The sequence below is a fragment of the Mobula birostris genome, chromosome 21 (genome assembly GCF_030028105.1).
Source record: "Mobula birostris isolate sMobBir1 chromosome 21, sMobBir1.hap1, whole genome shotgun sequence".
Taxonomy (NCBI): Eukaryota; Metazoa; Chordata; class Chondrichthyes; order Myliobatiformes; family Myliobatidae; genus Mobula; species Mobula birostris.
This window is the reverse complement of record NC_092390.1, coordinates 55,232,846-55,250,440: the sequence shown is the minus strand read 5'-3', so window position 1 is coordinate 55,250,440 and position 17,595 is coordinate 55,232,846. Positions and strand designations below refer to the sequence as shown.

Here is a 17,595-nt window from a genome sequence, read left to right as displayed (position 1 = left end):
TTCAGCTCCAGACAGTAATGTAGGATGAAGGACTGCTCCATACGTCCTATAGTGCCATGATCTAATAGAATGCTATAACCAGTTTGAGAGTCCGAATGGTCTCTACTTCTTCCTAGCCCACTTCTAAGAATTACAGTAAAATTCCAAAAGTCTGGTATCCCATTGCTTGGAAATCTGGATGGTCCAGGAGCTGTTTGGGGCACATCCCTTACATACATTGGGCCCAGTTTCTATGCTCCTTTTAAGCTCACTGGGGCTTCATTCGCACCCTTCCTTTAAGCTCAGTAGAACCCCATTCCAGCTCTCCCTTTAAACACATTTAGAGCCTTGGTTTCTACACTCCTTGCAAAACTTATTGAGGCTCCGTCCCTACAGTTCCATTAAGCCAGGGTTTCCCAACCTTTTTTAATGCCATAGAACAATACTATTAAGCAAGGGGTCCGTGGACCAGGTTGGGGACTCCTGCTTTAAACTTACCAGGGTTCCAGTTTTGCACTCTCTTCAGTCATACTGGAGCCTCGGTTTCCTCACTGGCAGAATTGAATCTACTGCAAGATCAGATCAATCCTGATGAAAGGTCATCAACCTGAAATGGGCATTCTATTCTCTCTTCTCAAATGTAACACTTTCTCTTTTTATTCCAAAATGCTTGGAAAAATAGTAATATATTGTTCCAGATGAAGGAATGTGAACTTAATAACATCCTTTGGCAGTGCAGGGATGAGACATGTGCCAAAAAGAATGGTGACGAGGTCCAGCTAGTGATGGATGGCAGAGGAATGTAGCTGACTGCAGATAAGCCACTGAGCTTATCAGAGGACATTGAAAGAGTAGGAAACTGAAAATGAGGATAGTTAGCAAAACTTATTCCAATGTGTAATCAGAATCAGAATCAGGTTTACTAACATTGGCAGATGAGAAATTTGTTATGCGGCAGCAGTACATTGTAATACCTAAAAATTAAAACTATAAATTACAGTATATATATATATATATATATATATATATATATATATATATAGTTAAATTAAGTAAGTAGAACAAAGAAGTAGTGAGGTAGTGTTCATGGGTTCAGTGTCCATTCGGAAATTCGATGATAGAGGGAAAGAAGATGTTCTTGAATCGTTGAACGTGTGCCTTAAGGCCCCTGTACCTCTTCCCCGATGGTACCAATGAGAAGAGGGCATGTCCTGGGTGATGGGGGTTTTTAATGATGGATGCCACCCTTTGAAGGGATCATTCCTTGAAGTTGTTCTGAATGCTGGGGAGTACAATTTTACAATGACCAATTAACCTACCAACCAGAATGTCTTTGGACTGTGGGAGGAAACAGGAGCACCCAGAGGAAACCCAGGCAGTCACGGGGAGAATGTATGAATTCCTTTTCAGCAGTGGCATGTGGAAATATATCTGTAACCCTGTAGACTCTATGAACTTATAAGTTCTGTAAAATATAATGTGACAAAATGGTGATCCCAAAGTGCTTTGCTGGCTTGTTGGTTTGTTTGGATGGGAGGCTTACAAAAAGTCTGTGTGTGTTTTATATCAGGATGTATGTTTATGGCAGGTAGTGTTTTGACAACAGAGAAAAACAGGACCCAGCCTTGAAGGGGAAGAAGTCTCAAACGACAAATGGACTGATGAAGGAACAGATGCATGGATCCAGATAACAGAGGAATGCAATTATCGGATAGAACAACCTAATTACTGGTCTCTGTAAATGTAAAAGAGTGGTTTGTTTTGAGCTACAAGATTGAATCTACTTTCCAAATGATTAACGTATGGAGGTAGACTTTCCCTTACAAATAATAAAAAAACACATATAATTTGACCTACTCTGAATTTGTTGAGGTCTGTTACTGTACAATAGAAGAGCTATCTGAACACCATACAACAGGAGGGAGATGAACCTGGGTTGCTGGTACATAAAGCGTTGTGCTAACCACTATGATACCATGCTGTAGTCTTGGATTAAATTCTGCAGTAATAATATCCCAAGCATGGATCAAATAATAACTCCTGGAAAATGAAATATGGCTCCGAATGCTCAATGCTGATGTTTGAAGATGTCTATATCTGAGGCAGAGTGAGCTTTAAAGTGTTTCCAACAGTTTGAGCAGAGGATGCAAATTGAAATCATTCAGATCCACACTACAACCTGAGTGCTGGTGTAATTAACATATCTGGACGTTTACCTTTAGCATCAGACAACTTACATCTACAGACCCCCGCATAAAGAAAGGCAGGATAGGAATGTTGATTTTATAGACAGACAGCCTTAGTGCGTGTTTATATCCAAGTGCCAAGGTAGGAACTAGGGCACCCATTGTCAGTGTGAAGAATCAGTTTTTAACTGAACAGTTTGTTTAACTGTAAATCACAAAGCAACCCTGATAGATAATGAGAAACAATCTGAGGGAGTTTGGATATCATTGCTTAAAGTAGAAAATTCCCAACAACTAGGGCACCTAGTTTCCAACAACTAGGACAAAGAGTCATAGACGACTACAGCACAGAAAAGAGCCCTTCAGCCCATCGAGTCTGTGCAGAACTGTTAATCTGCCTACTGTCACTGACCCACACCTGGACCATAGCCCTACATACCCCTCCTATCCATGTACTTATCCAAACTTCTCTTAACTGTTGAAATCAAACCAGTATCCACCTCTTCCACTGGGAGTTCGATCCACACTCACACCACCCTCTGAGTGAAGAAGGTCCCCATCGGGTTCCCCTTACACATTTCCCCCTTAAGCTATGGCCTCTGGTTCTAGTTTCACGCAATCTCAGTGGAAAAAAAGCCTGCTGCATTTACCCTATCTATACCCCTCATAATGTTGTATACAGTACCGTGCAAAAGTCTTAGGCACATATATCTAGTTAGGGTGCCCAAGACTTTTGCACAGTACTGTAGTAGTTTTATGTATTGCACTGTACTGCTGCTACAAAAAACAAATTTCATGATATGTGTGTGATGATAAACCTGATTCTGATATGGGTTTCCATTGTGGACTGAGAGTGGGAAGGGGGCAGGGAAAGGGGAATCATGGTTGGGAAAAGGGAAAGGGGAGAGGGGAGGGAGCAGGAAGCACCAGAGAGACATTCTGTAATGATCAATAAGCCAATTGTTTGGAATCAAATTACCTTGGCTGGTGTCTTAGGGCTGGGCGTGTCTGCACCTGTGCCAACACCGCCCCGGCACTCCTTCTCTGCTACCCCTCCTGCACCCCGCCCATGGTGCTCCACCCTCGCCATTCACAACATCCTTTGCTTCTGTCAGATTTACAAACACGGTCTCCACTCCACGTTGACAAATGCAATACTGTGTAAAAATCTTAGGCTCCTTAGCTATATATACGCCGAACACTTTTGCTCCGTACTGTACTCACCATCCTCTGCAAGCTTAGGGCTCTTTAAAATATTTCCCCTTTCTCCCAAAATCTATGTCCCCTAGTTTTGGACTTCCCTCACCTAGCCTATCTACATCCGTCATGATTTTATTTATTTCTACAAGATCTGCCCTCGTTCTCGTATGTTCCAAGGAATAAAGACCTAGTCTGGCTAACCCCTCCCTATAACTCAGCCCCTCCAGTTCCAGCGATACCCCCTTAAATCTTTTCTGTAACCTTTCCGGTTTATGCATATTTTTGCTACAACACGGTGACCGAAACTGTACACAGTCTCCAAGTGCAGCCTCCCCAAAGAGTTAGGCAACTGAAAAGAAAATTCAAGGTCACCAGCATGGAGGTTCTGGGGATCTGAAAATACTTCTAGGTATCAAGTTCAGTGAGATTTTGCGCCATGCTGGCTGAGGTCAAAGTCAGAGTAAATTTATAATCAAAGTAGGTATATGTCACCATCTACTACCTTGTGCTTTATTTTCTTGCAGGTATTTACAGGAAAATAAATAAATACAATTACATTTTTGAAAGATTATACATAAACAAAAACTGTCAAGCAACCAATGTGCAAAAGAAGGCAAATTGTGCAGATAGTATGATCATCATTATGTGCCATGCCTAAGACTTTTGCACGGTACTGATAGTGGAATGAATTGCCGATTGAAGTGGCCGAGGAGGGCGTCATGTAGTAAACCTTTGCACATGTCTATGGAGAGAAGGGCTTAGAAGGTTTTGGTCCAAATGTGGAAGAGTGGGGTCAATGAGTGGCTCGATAGCTTGCATGGCGTTGTTGGGTTGAATGCTGTGTATCTATGCTGTGTTGCTCTATGACGACTCTATGTCTATGCAACCAATCCAAAAGACTGGGGGAGAGGGCAACTACCATCTGACAGGCTGCATCACCATCTGGTATGGGGCGGGCGCAAGGGGGTGCTGCTACTGTACAGGATCGAAGGAGGCTACAGAAAGTCATAAGATTAGTTAGTTACATCATGGGCACTAGCCTCCATAGTATTCAAAACATTTTCAGGGAGCGATGCCTCAGAAAGGTGGCGTCTATTATTTAGGACTCCCATCACCTAAGACATGCCCTCTTCTCTTCAATTTTACCATCAGGAAGAGGTACAGAAGCCTGAAGGCCACACACTCAATGATTCAGGAAGATCTTCTTTCTTTCTGCCATCCGATTCCTAAAAGGACATTGAACCCATGAACACTACCTCACTTTTTTATAATTTCTGTTTTTGCATGACTATTCTTAATTTAACCATTTAATATACATATATATACTTACTGTAATTCCTTTATTTACGTTTTCCATATTTATATATACTTCCCGTAATTCACTTATTTACATTTTCCATATTTATCATGTACTGCTGCCATAAAGTTAACAAATTTCACGGCATATGCTGGCGACACTAGACCTGATTCTGATTCTGTTTCCGACATCCAGCAGGAAATGATCAGAGCGACTAAAGGAGCGGGGCGATCTGCCAGCACATGGAGTGGGTGCTGCCAATACTCAGAACGTCCTGTGCTCACAATGGCAGACAGGTTTCAGTGCATTGTGACTTCTCCATTCACCCCGGCCCTCTCATTACCGGGACAAATTGTGTTTATTGTCACACGCACAAGTACAGTGAGCACTAGTAAGATCAGAGCAGTATCAGCAGCTCAAGGACAGTGAAAACCCAGTTTCTGAAATTGTAGAAATGAAAGCTCTGTCCTGCTGTTATCAGACTCTTGAATAGATCTCTTCTATAATAAGATGGACTCCTGACCTCACAATCTATCTTGTTATGATCTTGCTCTTTATTGTTGACCCATACTGCACTTTCTCTGTAGTTTTTTTTACACTTTATTCTGCATTGCTGTTTAACCCTATTCTATCTCAATGCACTGTCATGATTTACTACTACTACTGCAACATCGACTCAGGCCTAGGGGGCCAGCATCGGGCACGATGACAGACTCTCCACTTCTCCCTCTCCCTCATCAGTGTGTTCAGTTCACCTTCTTTAGCCAGAGGGTGGGGAATCTGTGGAATTTGTTGCCACGGGCAGCAGTGGAGGCCAAGTCATTGGGTGTATTTAAGGCAGAGATTGATAGGTATCTGAGTAGCCAGGGCATCAAAGGTTATGGTGAGAAGGCGGGGGAGTGGGACTAAATGGGATATTGGATCAGCTCATGATAAAATGGCGGAGCAGACTCGATGGGCCGAATGGCCGACTTCTGCTCCTTTGTCTGATGGCCTTATGATCTACATTAGCTGCGCCGCTGTCTTCTAGGAGCGTGTTGACCATAGTTATGGAGGGTGCCCAGGGTTCATCCTCCCGTGCTTGGGCTCCCATATGATGACTAGGCTGGCAGGTAGCTCGGGGTGGCGTAGACAGTGCCCCACTAGTTGCAGTCTTCTTGCCTCGATTTTAGTGGTGAGCATCAGTAGGTTGTCATAGAGCTCGACGTTCGTCATGTGCTGTTGCCAACTCACATCAAGAGCCATCCAGAGCATTCGTGTATAGCAACCATCTGGAGACTTTCGCACAGTCTTGGTGAGTGTCCACATCTCGCATCCGTACATGAGGATAGACTCTATGACTGTCATGATTTGATCTGTATGAACAGTATGTAAGACAAGCTTTTCACAGTACCTTGGTACCTTTGGCGAAAGTAAATCAATACCAACAGATGGGTTCATACAACAACACACAGAACACATAAGTTATACAAGACAGTGAAGACAATACTCTCAGGCCAATCTGCTAGCCCGGCACCTGGCACAGCAAAGGCAGTGGGGACAGAGGTTCATATTCAGGGTCCTCTATCAGTTAGCATGTCTGTATATATACAGTACCCTGCAAAAGGCTTAGACACAAATATATAGCCAAGCAGCCCAAGTCTTTTGTACAGTACAGTACTGTATTTGCAACAATGAGGTGGTGTGCAGGTGTGCATAACATAGAAACATAGAAAGCCTACAGCACAATACAGGCCCTGCAGCCTACAAAGCTGTGCCAAACACGTCCTTACCTGAGAGATTACTCAGGGTTACCCATAGCCCTTTATTTTACTGAGCTCCATATACCTGTCCAGGAGCCTCTTAAAAGACCCTAACGTAATCCACCTCCACCACCTTCGCCGGCAGCCCATTCCATGCACTCACCACTCTCTGTGTAAAAAACTTACCCCTGACATCTCCTCTGTATCTGCTTCCAAGCACCTTAAAACTGAGCCCTCTTGTGCTAGCCATTTCAGCCCTGGGAAAAAGCCTCCGACTATCCACACGATCAATGCCTCTCATCATCTTATACACCTCTATCAGGTCACCTCTCATCCTCTGTCGCTCCAAGGAAAAAAGGCCGAGTTCACTCAACCTTTTCACGTAAGGCATGCTCCCCAATCCAGGCAACATCCTTGTAAATCTCCTCTGCACCCTTTCTATGGTTTCCACATCCTTCCCATAGTGAGGCGACCAGAACTGAGGACAGTACCCCAAGTGGGGTCTGACCAGGGTCCTATATAGCAGGAGGAGGAGAAGATGGCGATGCAACGCAGCGCGAGCGGCCCCTTCGGTGAATGATATCTGTAATCTGTCAAGTAGGGTACCATGCACAATTCTGATTTGATGGAGACAGACCTGAGAGTATGGAGGAACATCTGGAGAAACTTCTGAAATACCCGCTTCGCTGCTGCTGCAACTGGTGGTAACCAGAATTTCCGGAGCAGAAGGCCCCAAATCCTCGGCTTTGCTTGTTTTGGCGGCCGGTGAGAGGTCGAAGGCGCTTGTCAGAGGATGGCACTCGAAAGGCTGTATCGGAGGGGCTGGTTGGAGGCTTGAAGTTTTCGGACGGACGGACTCAGTGTCGGCTGTTGTCGGGTGCTTCCAATGTATTGGCAGTTGTTGGTGCCTGGAGGTTTATGGCAGGGAGCTTCTCCCTTTTGCTGCCTGCTATCGGGGACTCAGGAGTCGATCGGGACTTGAGACTTCTTTTATTGTGCCCATGGTCAGTTCTTTATCAAATTATGGTATTGCTTTGCACTGCTGTAACTATATGTTATAATTATATGGTTCTGTCAGTGTTAATCTTTGGTTTGTCCTGTTTTTCTGTGGTATCACTCCGGAGGAACATTGTATCATTTCTTAATGCATATATGCATTTCTAAATGACAATAAAAGAGGACTGAGTGTTCTCATAATATAAAAAAAAATTACCTCTCGGCTCCTAAACTCAGTCCCACGATTGATGAAGGCCAATACACCATATGCTTTTTTAACCACAAAGTCAACCTACAGAGCAGCCTTGAGTGTCCTATGGACTCGGATGCCAAGAGTCCTCTGATCCTCCACACTGCCAAGAGTCTTACCATTAATACTATATTCTGCCATCATATTTGACCTACCAAAACGAACCACCTCACACTTATCTGGGTTAAACTCCATCTGCCACTTCTCAGCCCAGTTTTGCATCCTATCAATGTCCCGCTGTAACCTCTGACAGCCCTCCACACTATCCACAACACCTCCAACCTTTGTGTCATCAGCAAATTTACTAATCCATCCCTCCACTTCTTCATCCAGGTCATTTATAAAAATCATGAAGAGTAGGGGTCCCAGAACAGATCCCTGAGGCACACCACTGGTCACCAACCTCCATGCAGAATATGACCCGTCTACAACCACTCTTTGCCTTCTGTGGGCAAGCCAGTTCTGGATCCACAAAGCAATGTCCCTTTGAATCCCATGCCTCCTTACTTTCTCAATAAGTCTTGCATGGGTACCTTGTCAAGTGCCTTGCTGAAATCCATATACACTACATCTACTGCTCTACCATCATCAATGTATTTAGTCACATACTCAAAAAATTCAATCAGGCTCATAAGGCACAACCTGCCTTTGACAAAGCCATGCTGACTATTCCTAATCATATTATGCCTCTCCAAATGTTCATAAATCCTGCCTCTCAGGATCTTCTCCATCAACCTACCAACCACTGAGGTAAGACTCACTGTTTATAATTTCCTGGGCTATCTCTACTCCTTTTTTTGAATAATGGTACAACATCCACAACCTTCCAATCCTCTGGAATCTCTCCCATCCCCATAGGTGCTGCAAAGGTCATCCCCAGAGGCTCAGCAATCTCTTCCCTCACCTCACACAGTAGTCTGGGGCATATCTCATCTGGTCCCGGAGACTTATCCAACTTGATGCTTTCCAAAAGCTTCTGCACATCCTCTTTTTTAATATCTACATGCTCAAGCTTTTCAGTCCGCTTATATGGTGACCACTGAGTGCAATCTTTTTTGTTGGGTGATGTTCTTTTTTTTGTAAAAAAAAACATGTATTAGTTACAGTATCATGCAAAAGTCTTAGGCACTCTAGCTATATATGTGCGCCGAAGATTTTTGCACAGTACTGTAAGTTCAAAGGTCAAAATAAATTTATTATGAAAGTATATGTATGATACCATATCCTACTTTGAGATTCAATGTCTTCCATACATTTACAGTAGAACAAAGAAATACAATAGAATCAATGGAAAACTACACACAAAGACAGTCAATGTGTAAAAGTAGACAAACTGTGCAAATACAAAAAAGTGGTAAATAAATAATACTGAGAATATCATGCCATTATTGAGGGTATAATTTGCCTCACTTAACTCCTGGGAATGCACCCTTAACTCTCAGGAGATATGAGGTTGCTTCCTTTAGATATGTTGAGTAGGAGCTCTGACAGGCCTGGTTAAAGGTAGGTCTGTTTTTCTCAACACAAAATATTTTTAGGAATTATAAATCTAGATATGAGCTCTATAAATATTAGACTAAAAATAATAAGGCCTAAGTCAGCTGTAATTACATCAAGTGGTTGTATTCCATCTATCAGCCTTGTCACAGCCCGCTGCTGTTCAAATGATTGAATACTGTACTCAAAGATGTGTGTTCATTGTAATTTATTATGACATGTTATTAAACGTTGATGTGGAATTGAGTCAGCAGAGGGCAGAAATAATCTATTTTCTTACCACACTGTCACTTTTTATGTATAATTTCACAAAACCATCTATTTACATACTACCAATTTTTTAAATTAAGCTGTATCATGTAACTGTAGACAGAACAACTTCAACTTGCTCAACTGAAACGTTAACTTGAGTGCTAATTTAGCATTTCAACATTAATTCAAGCAAGAAATTGCAAAGCCTGACAAAGACTACATCGTGGTTTTTCTTAGAGATGAAATTACACAGTCTCATTTAACTTTTGCTCATTTCTTAAAAGCTTTCTTATGCACTCATCTGATTATGAGTGCAATTTTAGAATATGAACAAAGGTAAGTAAACTCTATTGACAAACAAAAAGTTAAAAACAACCTGCCGATATTGGTAATCTTAAATGAAAACAAGAAGTGCTGGGAACTGACATAAGATCTTGAACCAGAAAAGTTAATTCTGTTTCTCTTTCCACGGATACTTCCTGGCCTGGTGACTGTTTCTAGTATTGCCTGTTTTTAATTGAGTTTTAACTGAGTAACTTCAGATAACTTACTCAGCTTCTGTTCTCAGTTCAATGAACAAAATAAGACAGCATAGCCAATGCTGATTGTAGATTGAAATACAGAACAATATTGTACAGTGAATACAATGATTTGTACAATATCATACAATGTTGACTGACATTGAAAGCCTTACCTTGTTATACCAGCAATTTTTGTTTTATACTCTTACATTTTCCATCTTACATCTGTTACATCAGTTATTCATGTTGTACTTTAAAAAAATAATTTCATTTGATGTTAAACACATAACAAACTGTACAAATTGTAGTGGCAATTCTAACAAACCAATGCCGCTGCTGGCGACCCCACAGGTCATTACCCTTGTATGACGTGCTCTCCAATCACTCCAGTAATGTTGTTCCAAAAGCCAAAGAACTGTATTCGATCCTTTACTAGCAACTAGCAAAACTTACCATCTTGCTGTTGTGTAATTAAGTGTTAATTGCAAAATTAAGTGGTCAACAAAAGGTATGACATCCATCAGTCCCCAGCTTCAAACTGCCCAGAATAAAGCACAAATATGTGACTTATTCCCTTTGTTTTTACCACATCCCCACTCATGTGACTAGTTATTATAACACAGATAAAAAATGCACAACACAGAATACAATACAGTTAGAAAACAGCTGCATGGCTTCTACACAAGTATTATATCGCTCATTGATGTTTGTTTTTCCATAAGTACCGAGTAAATAAAGACAGATTTTCAGCACCTGCACTTTAATTTTTTTTAATTATCAATTAAACTACATTGGAAATATTTCAAATGAACTGATGTTGCTCTATTTCAAAATGGCCACTTTGTGACGAAGTAACACAAGAGGAAGTTGCTTCTACGGGGTCACAGCAATAGGTAATTCTTTGCAATGTGGAAGTAAAATTTAATAAACAGTCTAAGGTGAAGTAAGTAGTCCAGTTTCTGAAACTGGGCAAACGTAAAGCTCTAGGTGAGACCAAGACAGTAGAAATTGTCTAGGTTTCCTTCTGCAGAGTTGACATGTTTTATTTTCTCTCTTATCACCACTGTCTTCCAACTTCACCCCTGGCTTCATCTGCCCAGAATCATCTTCCTTACCTGGTCCATCAATCACCTGCCAGTCCCTGCATCCCCCTCCCTCTTTCCTCTGGCGATCTCACCTCTACACCTTTGGTCCTCATGCAGGTTTACTGCTCTGAAATATTGACCATCCCTCTGCATCCACAGATGTTGCCTGATCCACTGATTTCCTACAATGGTTTGTTTTCTGCAGATGACACATAGAATAAGTCTACTGACATTTTTTCTGTCGTTAAACCTTTAAACCCATGCAGGAAGAGGAGAGGAAAATGCTAGCCATGGAGTCATAGAGTAATATAATACAGAAACAACCTTTTTCATCCAGCTGGCCCATGCACTCCCTTTGTTAGTCCCAGCTGACCTTATTTGGTCCATATTTGTCCAAATCTTCCCCCCACCCCCATGAACCGATCCAATTGAGTCTTAAATGTTGCAATTCGACCTGTTTAATCTCTTCCCTGGCAGTTCATTCCAGGTACTCATTATATGTTGGCCTTATCAGTTAGGGCATCCAGTTTAGGAGAAAGGGCATTATGTTGTAGTTATACAAGTTGTAGGTGAGGCTGCACTTGTCGTATTGTGTACAGTTCTGGTCACCTTAATTTGGGAAAGATCTTATCAAGCTGGAGAAAGGTGCATTACAGATTTACAAGGAGGCCTGAGGTTTGAGAAGAGGCCCAAAAGGCCCAATTCTGCTCCTATATCTACCTCATTATGATCTTGCACTTTGTCGTTTACCTGCACCACATTTTTTTGGTAGCTTTTATACATTATTCTGCATTATTATTGTTTTACCTTACCCTACCTCAATGTACCATATATTTGATCTGTATGAACAGTATGCAGAGCAAGATTTTCACTGTATCTTGGTACATCTGACAATAATAAATCATTTCCAATTTCTTATGGTTTTATGGAGTTTTGCTTCAGTATTAAAGGTTGCTTCAAAAGATACTATAACTAATCTAATGCAAAATTTTCCTTTTGCACTTAAATCTTTGTCAAGGGAAACATAACTGGTTATTCAAAGTTACACAGACACATAAATTGTGGGAAAAGAAATTCTAGCTAGCCCCGTCAGCCAGCTGACGAAGCGAACAGGCAAAGAGAGGACCTGTGCCAGTGAGTTGTAAAATGGAAGAAAGTAAAGCTAAAATAGAGCAAATAATTTCAGACTTACAGGAGGAATGGCTGCTAGGGAAGCTCTTCCTGCCTTCTGAAACTACATCCGGGTCACCTGTGCAGTGCATTTCAGGGTTCATCACCCCGTCAGGAAAACAGCGGTTAAAGAAATCAGGACGAGGTCTGTAAATCAAAAAAAAGTATCATGAGATTTGAAAGCAGTTTCATGAATTGGAAAGCAAAACTACCCTTAAGGCAAACGCCATGATGGGTTGGTAATTACCTTGCAATAGTCTTAACAATTTACCCTAAAAATAAAAACTTTGAAGTGATGTTCTGCTGAATGTGATTGGAATTCCCCACACTAATGAAAAAGATCATCAAGAAAGAAATGCAGATTAATTGAAGATTCTCCCTTCTGTCTTGCAGAATATATCGTCTGAGATCAAAGCATAATAATGCCTCTCTTCAACAAATGCTGATGTACAATATTGTGATTTAACTTGTGCCTCAGTACCTCACATTCTATCTGTTCAAATTTATGATGCTAGAGTCATGAATGCCTTAAGAAATGAAATTTATAGATGGGCACACGAAGAAAAGAAAATGAACGTTCCACCCAGTTTAGTCTCTGGAGTAGAGTCCAGAGAAGCTAAATTTGAACTGTGGCATCACGTTGCTCACCTGAAGCACCTTGACCATCTTTCACTTACAACAGAAGTTATAGTTTACGAGGTGTGCAGGAGTGTCAGCCTGGACTCTTGTGCTCAATTATATGTGGTAGGACAATAGCCTTCTGCTTCAGAGGTAACTGACCAACTGCAGGCAATAGCAATGGCTTCATCTGAAGCAAGTGAAAAAGATGACGATGGTGTGCAGTGTTAATTAATCCCTCGTTGAAAGTCTGCTGTTCTGTCCACCATTTCACATTTGCATTTTAAATTTGTTAAGTGCACGTATAATGGTAACTGCTTAAGTAAATGTGTCACAAGGAAATGAAGTTGCCTCTTCAGCAACAGCACTAAAATGGCTGTACTCAGAGTGCTATTAAACGGTGATAACTTTACATAAGTGCCTTTTATTATAAAGCAAAATGGAAATGTGAATAGAAGATTTTTAACATATTCAGTAGAAATTAATCTATAGTCTATAATGTATGTGTGTGAGGCTGTCTGTCTCATTAATAGGGTAGCGCAGTAGTGTAGTGGTTAGCACAGTACTGGTGACCCAGGGTTCAATTCCCGGCACTGCCTGTAAGGAGCTTGGAAACCCATATGGGTTTCCTCTGGGTGCTCCGATTTCCTCCGATCTCCCTGTTGGTAGGTTAATTGGTCATTGTAAATTGCCCCATGATCAGAGTTAGATCTGGTGATTGCTGCGTGGTGTGGCCTGAAGATAGCCGTATCTCAATAAACACATAAATAAACTATGTTGACACATTTATAAAGGTTCTTGGTTTCTCAAAAATATTAAAATTAAAACACAAGATGAGACAAAATGTCATTTTCCTGACGATCCTACATTTGATGCATAATTGAACTGGCGCAGTTAGCACTCTAATATACTACAGATGTACCTTCAGGATTAAGGATTCATGTGACTCATCTGCACTCAGGTATGCTAAACTAATAGAAGATTATAGACTTTCATCATCAGACTCTTAATGTGATGGGAAGTTGTTCACAGAGTCAGAAAACCAAAGAGAAAATTGATTACTCAGATTTTAATGATCATTGGTATTGACTCTGTAAACCTACTTGTATTCAGTAATAACCCAAGAATGCATAAGTGTCCATAGGTTTTAAATTATGTGTTAGGGAGCAAAATTAGAGTGGTGTTTAATTGTATGAATTAGGTTGGGAATGTTGCTTTGGAAAAATTGCACCATGTGTTGAGCATTCAAAAAAAAGTGCAAACATTTGAAAATGCCTCCCATAAATAGCCCTTAAACTAACTGTTCAGTAGGGGTACATAAACAGCAGAGATGACTTGGGTCATTAATTCCTCATATTGATGTTGTGCTGATGAAGATAAATATAAATAATGTTCACAATTTTCAAGTCACTAGTAACATATTTTGCGCCAAGAGAAATGTTTTACTTTCTCTTGGCCACTGTCTAATATCTATTTCATATTAAACATCTACAGAGCTTCATTGAATCTCCCAAGCAGCAGAAGACGAGAATCAGCTTCAGCAATGCCAGAGATGTTTCTGTCCCAGAATGTGGTCACCTCGCATGTTCTGTTGACCAACTATAGAAAGTCCCACAAAGCTAGTTCCCTCCCAATGACCAATGAAACTCAAATGATGTCTTGACTAAGTATTGTGAAAAAGGTTTATGCACATATTTGTATAGTCAGGGTGCCTAGGAATTTTGTAGAGTACTGTAGTAATTTTAAGTATTGCACTGTACTGCTGCTGCAGTGCCTCTTACGTTCTCTTTAGTTGAAGCCATTCTATAACTAAGGAACAAGGTCCTTGTGTGAATGTGGTGGCAGTTCATGCAACAAAAGGTTATGACTGGGCCTCACTCCTCAATGAACCCAGGATCTAGCTGCTATATCAAAGGGATTACATTGATGCACAAGGTCAGTAAACATAAATTGTGTTGTCAGTGGAACACAAAAGTTCACTGTAACACACAAACAAATAGCTGTTTTTTTTCCTCTCATGTGCAAGCAATGTTCTTCAGACGATGGCAACCTGCTTTAGTTCTGACAAATGTTCATTAATTTGTTTGGGAGTGCTGACGGGATCGATTTTAAATAATTTTCTAGAAGACACAAGGAGATTTGAGACCAAGGTGTGGTTATTGTATCAGCTGAGCAGCTTATCCTGATGCAGAGTTTCAACCCGAACCCTCAGTAATTCCTCCCTGCCGCCATGGCTGCTGCTTGACCTGCTGAGTTCCTCAGCCGGCTGTTTGTTGCTCAGCTGAACAGCCAGCGCTTAGAATCAGAATTAATATCACTGACATAAGTCATGAAATGTGTTGTTTTGCAGCAGCACATAAAAATACTACAAATTACAATGAGGCATACATACAGTATATATATCATAAAAAATAAATTAAGTAGTACAAAAAGAGAACAAAAATAGTGAGGGAGTGTTCATTGTCCATGCTGAAATCTGATGGCAGAGCGGAAGAAGCTGTCCCTGAAATATTGAGTGCGGAAATATAGGTGTGATGTGTCTTCTTCATGATTGCATCATGTTAGGCCCAGGATAGATCTTCAGAGATGATGACATGATGACATCATTTTATCACATAGTCATGACTTGCTTACTTAAGTATATATTCAAACATACTGTCAGACAAGAGTATGCAACCTCTGACTGTACAAGAGCACACTTGGATAATTGATGTTTCACAATGTGTTGATGGAAATTCTTCAGAACCATTCCCCCTCAAAATGTTGTCCAACCTCTACATTGGCTGCAATGAGGAGGTCACCATAGCTGCAGAGGATGTGATCATTGACCTGCCCTCCTCCATGAATTTGATCAGTCAAAATTAAAAGATTGCAGAAGCTGGCAATCTGGAACAAAATAGATGATACTGGAAACACTGAGAGGTCAGGCAGCAAGAGAAACAGTGTTAACATTTCAGACTGAAGACTTTCATTGGAACTGGGAAAGTGAGAAATCAAGTTGGTTTGAAGTTGCAGGAAGTGTGGAGAAAGGTTGGGTAGATAAAAGCATAAAGCCAGGTTGGTGAGATGATCCTGTTGTTCATGGCAGTGAGTGGTTGAAGAGAGAAAGAGCAAACAATGGGACATGTAAAAGTTGTGGAATACAGGACAGAGCTATTGTTGAGAGCTTAAACTTAAAGGAGATCAGTGGAGATACTTGAGAGATCAGATAGTGCTGGAAAAAGGAGAAAAAGCTGAGATGAAATTACAGATGAATGGCAGAAGTGGCCAGATCTGAGACAGACCAAAAAAGCATGCTATGGGAAATTATTGATTTTTATATGGAGGCTGGGAGGCTGCAAAGTGTCCAGGCAGAAAAGAGGAGGAGCTGATCATTAAGTTTCTGGTAGCTGTCCTTGAGCAGTGTAGGAGACCACAGGGAAGATCAGATAATGAGTGGGATAGCATAGAGCACTTAAGTAAAAGGTAACTGCACTAATTTGGGTATTGTCTTTTGATGTGGTGGAAAGGAATAGAATTCTCAAGTATTTTTGTCTATTATCTTCAATATAGTTGCAGTCCAGCAAGCATCTTGAAATGTGAAGCACCTCTGTCTCATAACTTAGATGAAATGCTTTCATCTTTCAAGATACACGAGTCTCTGTCTCTTAATTGGAAAAATATTCTTCTGAAATGCTGTACTTTGATAGGACTTTCAGCCTGGTCACCCACTGTTCCTCTCACCTTCTGGATGTGGGTGGTATCTTAAGCATTTGCATATAATCATAGAGTCATAGGGTACAACAGTATGGAACCAGGTCCTTTTGAGTTAGCCCTGACGAAAGGTCTCGACCTGAAATGTTGACTGTACCTCTTCCTAGAGATGCTGCCTGGCCTGCTGCGTTCACCAGCAACTTTGTTGTGAGTTCCATGCTGAACTGTTATTCTGCCTACTCCCATTGCCCCATGCTCGGACCATCGCTCTTCCCAGCCCTCCCACCTATATACTAATACAAATTTCTCTTAACCGTTGAAATTAAGCCTGCATCCGCCTCTTCTGTTGGCAGCTCGATCCACATTCACACCACCCTCTGAGTGAAGATGTTCTCCATTAGGTTCCCCTTAAATATTCCACCCTTAACCTGTGACCTCCAGTTCTAGTCTCACCAACTTTCAGTGGAAAAACCTACTTGCATTTACCTTCGCTATACTCTTCATAATTTTGCATACTTCTATCGAATCTAACCTCACTTCCTGATGCTCTAGGAAATAAAGTCCTAACCTCTTCAGCCTTTGCATATAACTCAGGTCCTCAAGTCTCAGCAACATTCTTTAAATTTTACCTGCACTCTTTCAACCTTTTTGACATCTTTCCTGTAGGTAGGTAACCAGAACTGCACCCAATACTCCAAATTGAGCCTTGCCAACATCTTGTACGTATAACTTCAACATAACAGTCCATTTCCTGTGCTCAATACTTTGATTTATGAAGGCCAAAAACTCCCTTTATGACTCTATCTAACTTTAAGGAATTATGGATCTATATTCCCAGATCCTTTTGTTCAACTGCACCCCTCAGTACCCTACCCTGTAAATGCTACCCTGCTGTGTCTTCCCAATGAGCAACATGTCTCACTTGTCTGCAATAAGACAGAAAGACAGATCACAAAATACTCCAATGGGGGATGAGGATAGCTCAGCACATAGCTGAGACTCAACTACTGGAGCAGAAGACAATCTACAATTCTCAATGCCTACGACACACTCATAACATAATTAAAAATCTATCCCATCCCAGACATTGTCTGTTCAATCTCCTGCCA

At 41.2% G+C, this 17,595-nt stretch overlaps 1 protein-coding gene across 1 annotated transcript in view; it reads right to left on the bottom strand.

Moving 5' to 3' along the window:
- plpp4 (phospholipid phosphatase 4) overlaps positions 1-17,595 on the bottom strand; it is a 406,375-nt gene that overhangs the window by 182,233 nt on the left and 206,547 nt on the right. The window contains exon 5 of the mRNA XM_072239792.1: positions 12,198-12,322. Coding sequence (XP_072095893.1) covers positions 12,198-12,322 — 125 coding nt within the window. The remainder of the gene's footprint in view (positions 1-12,197; positions 12,323-17,595) is intronic.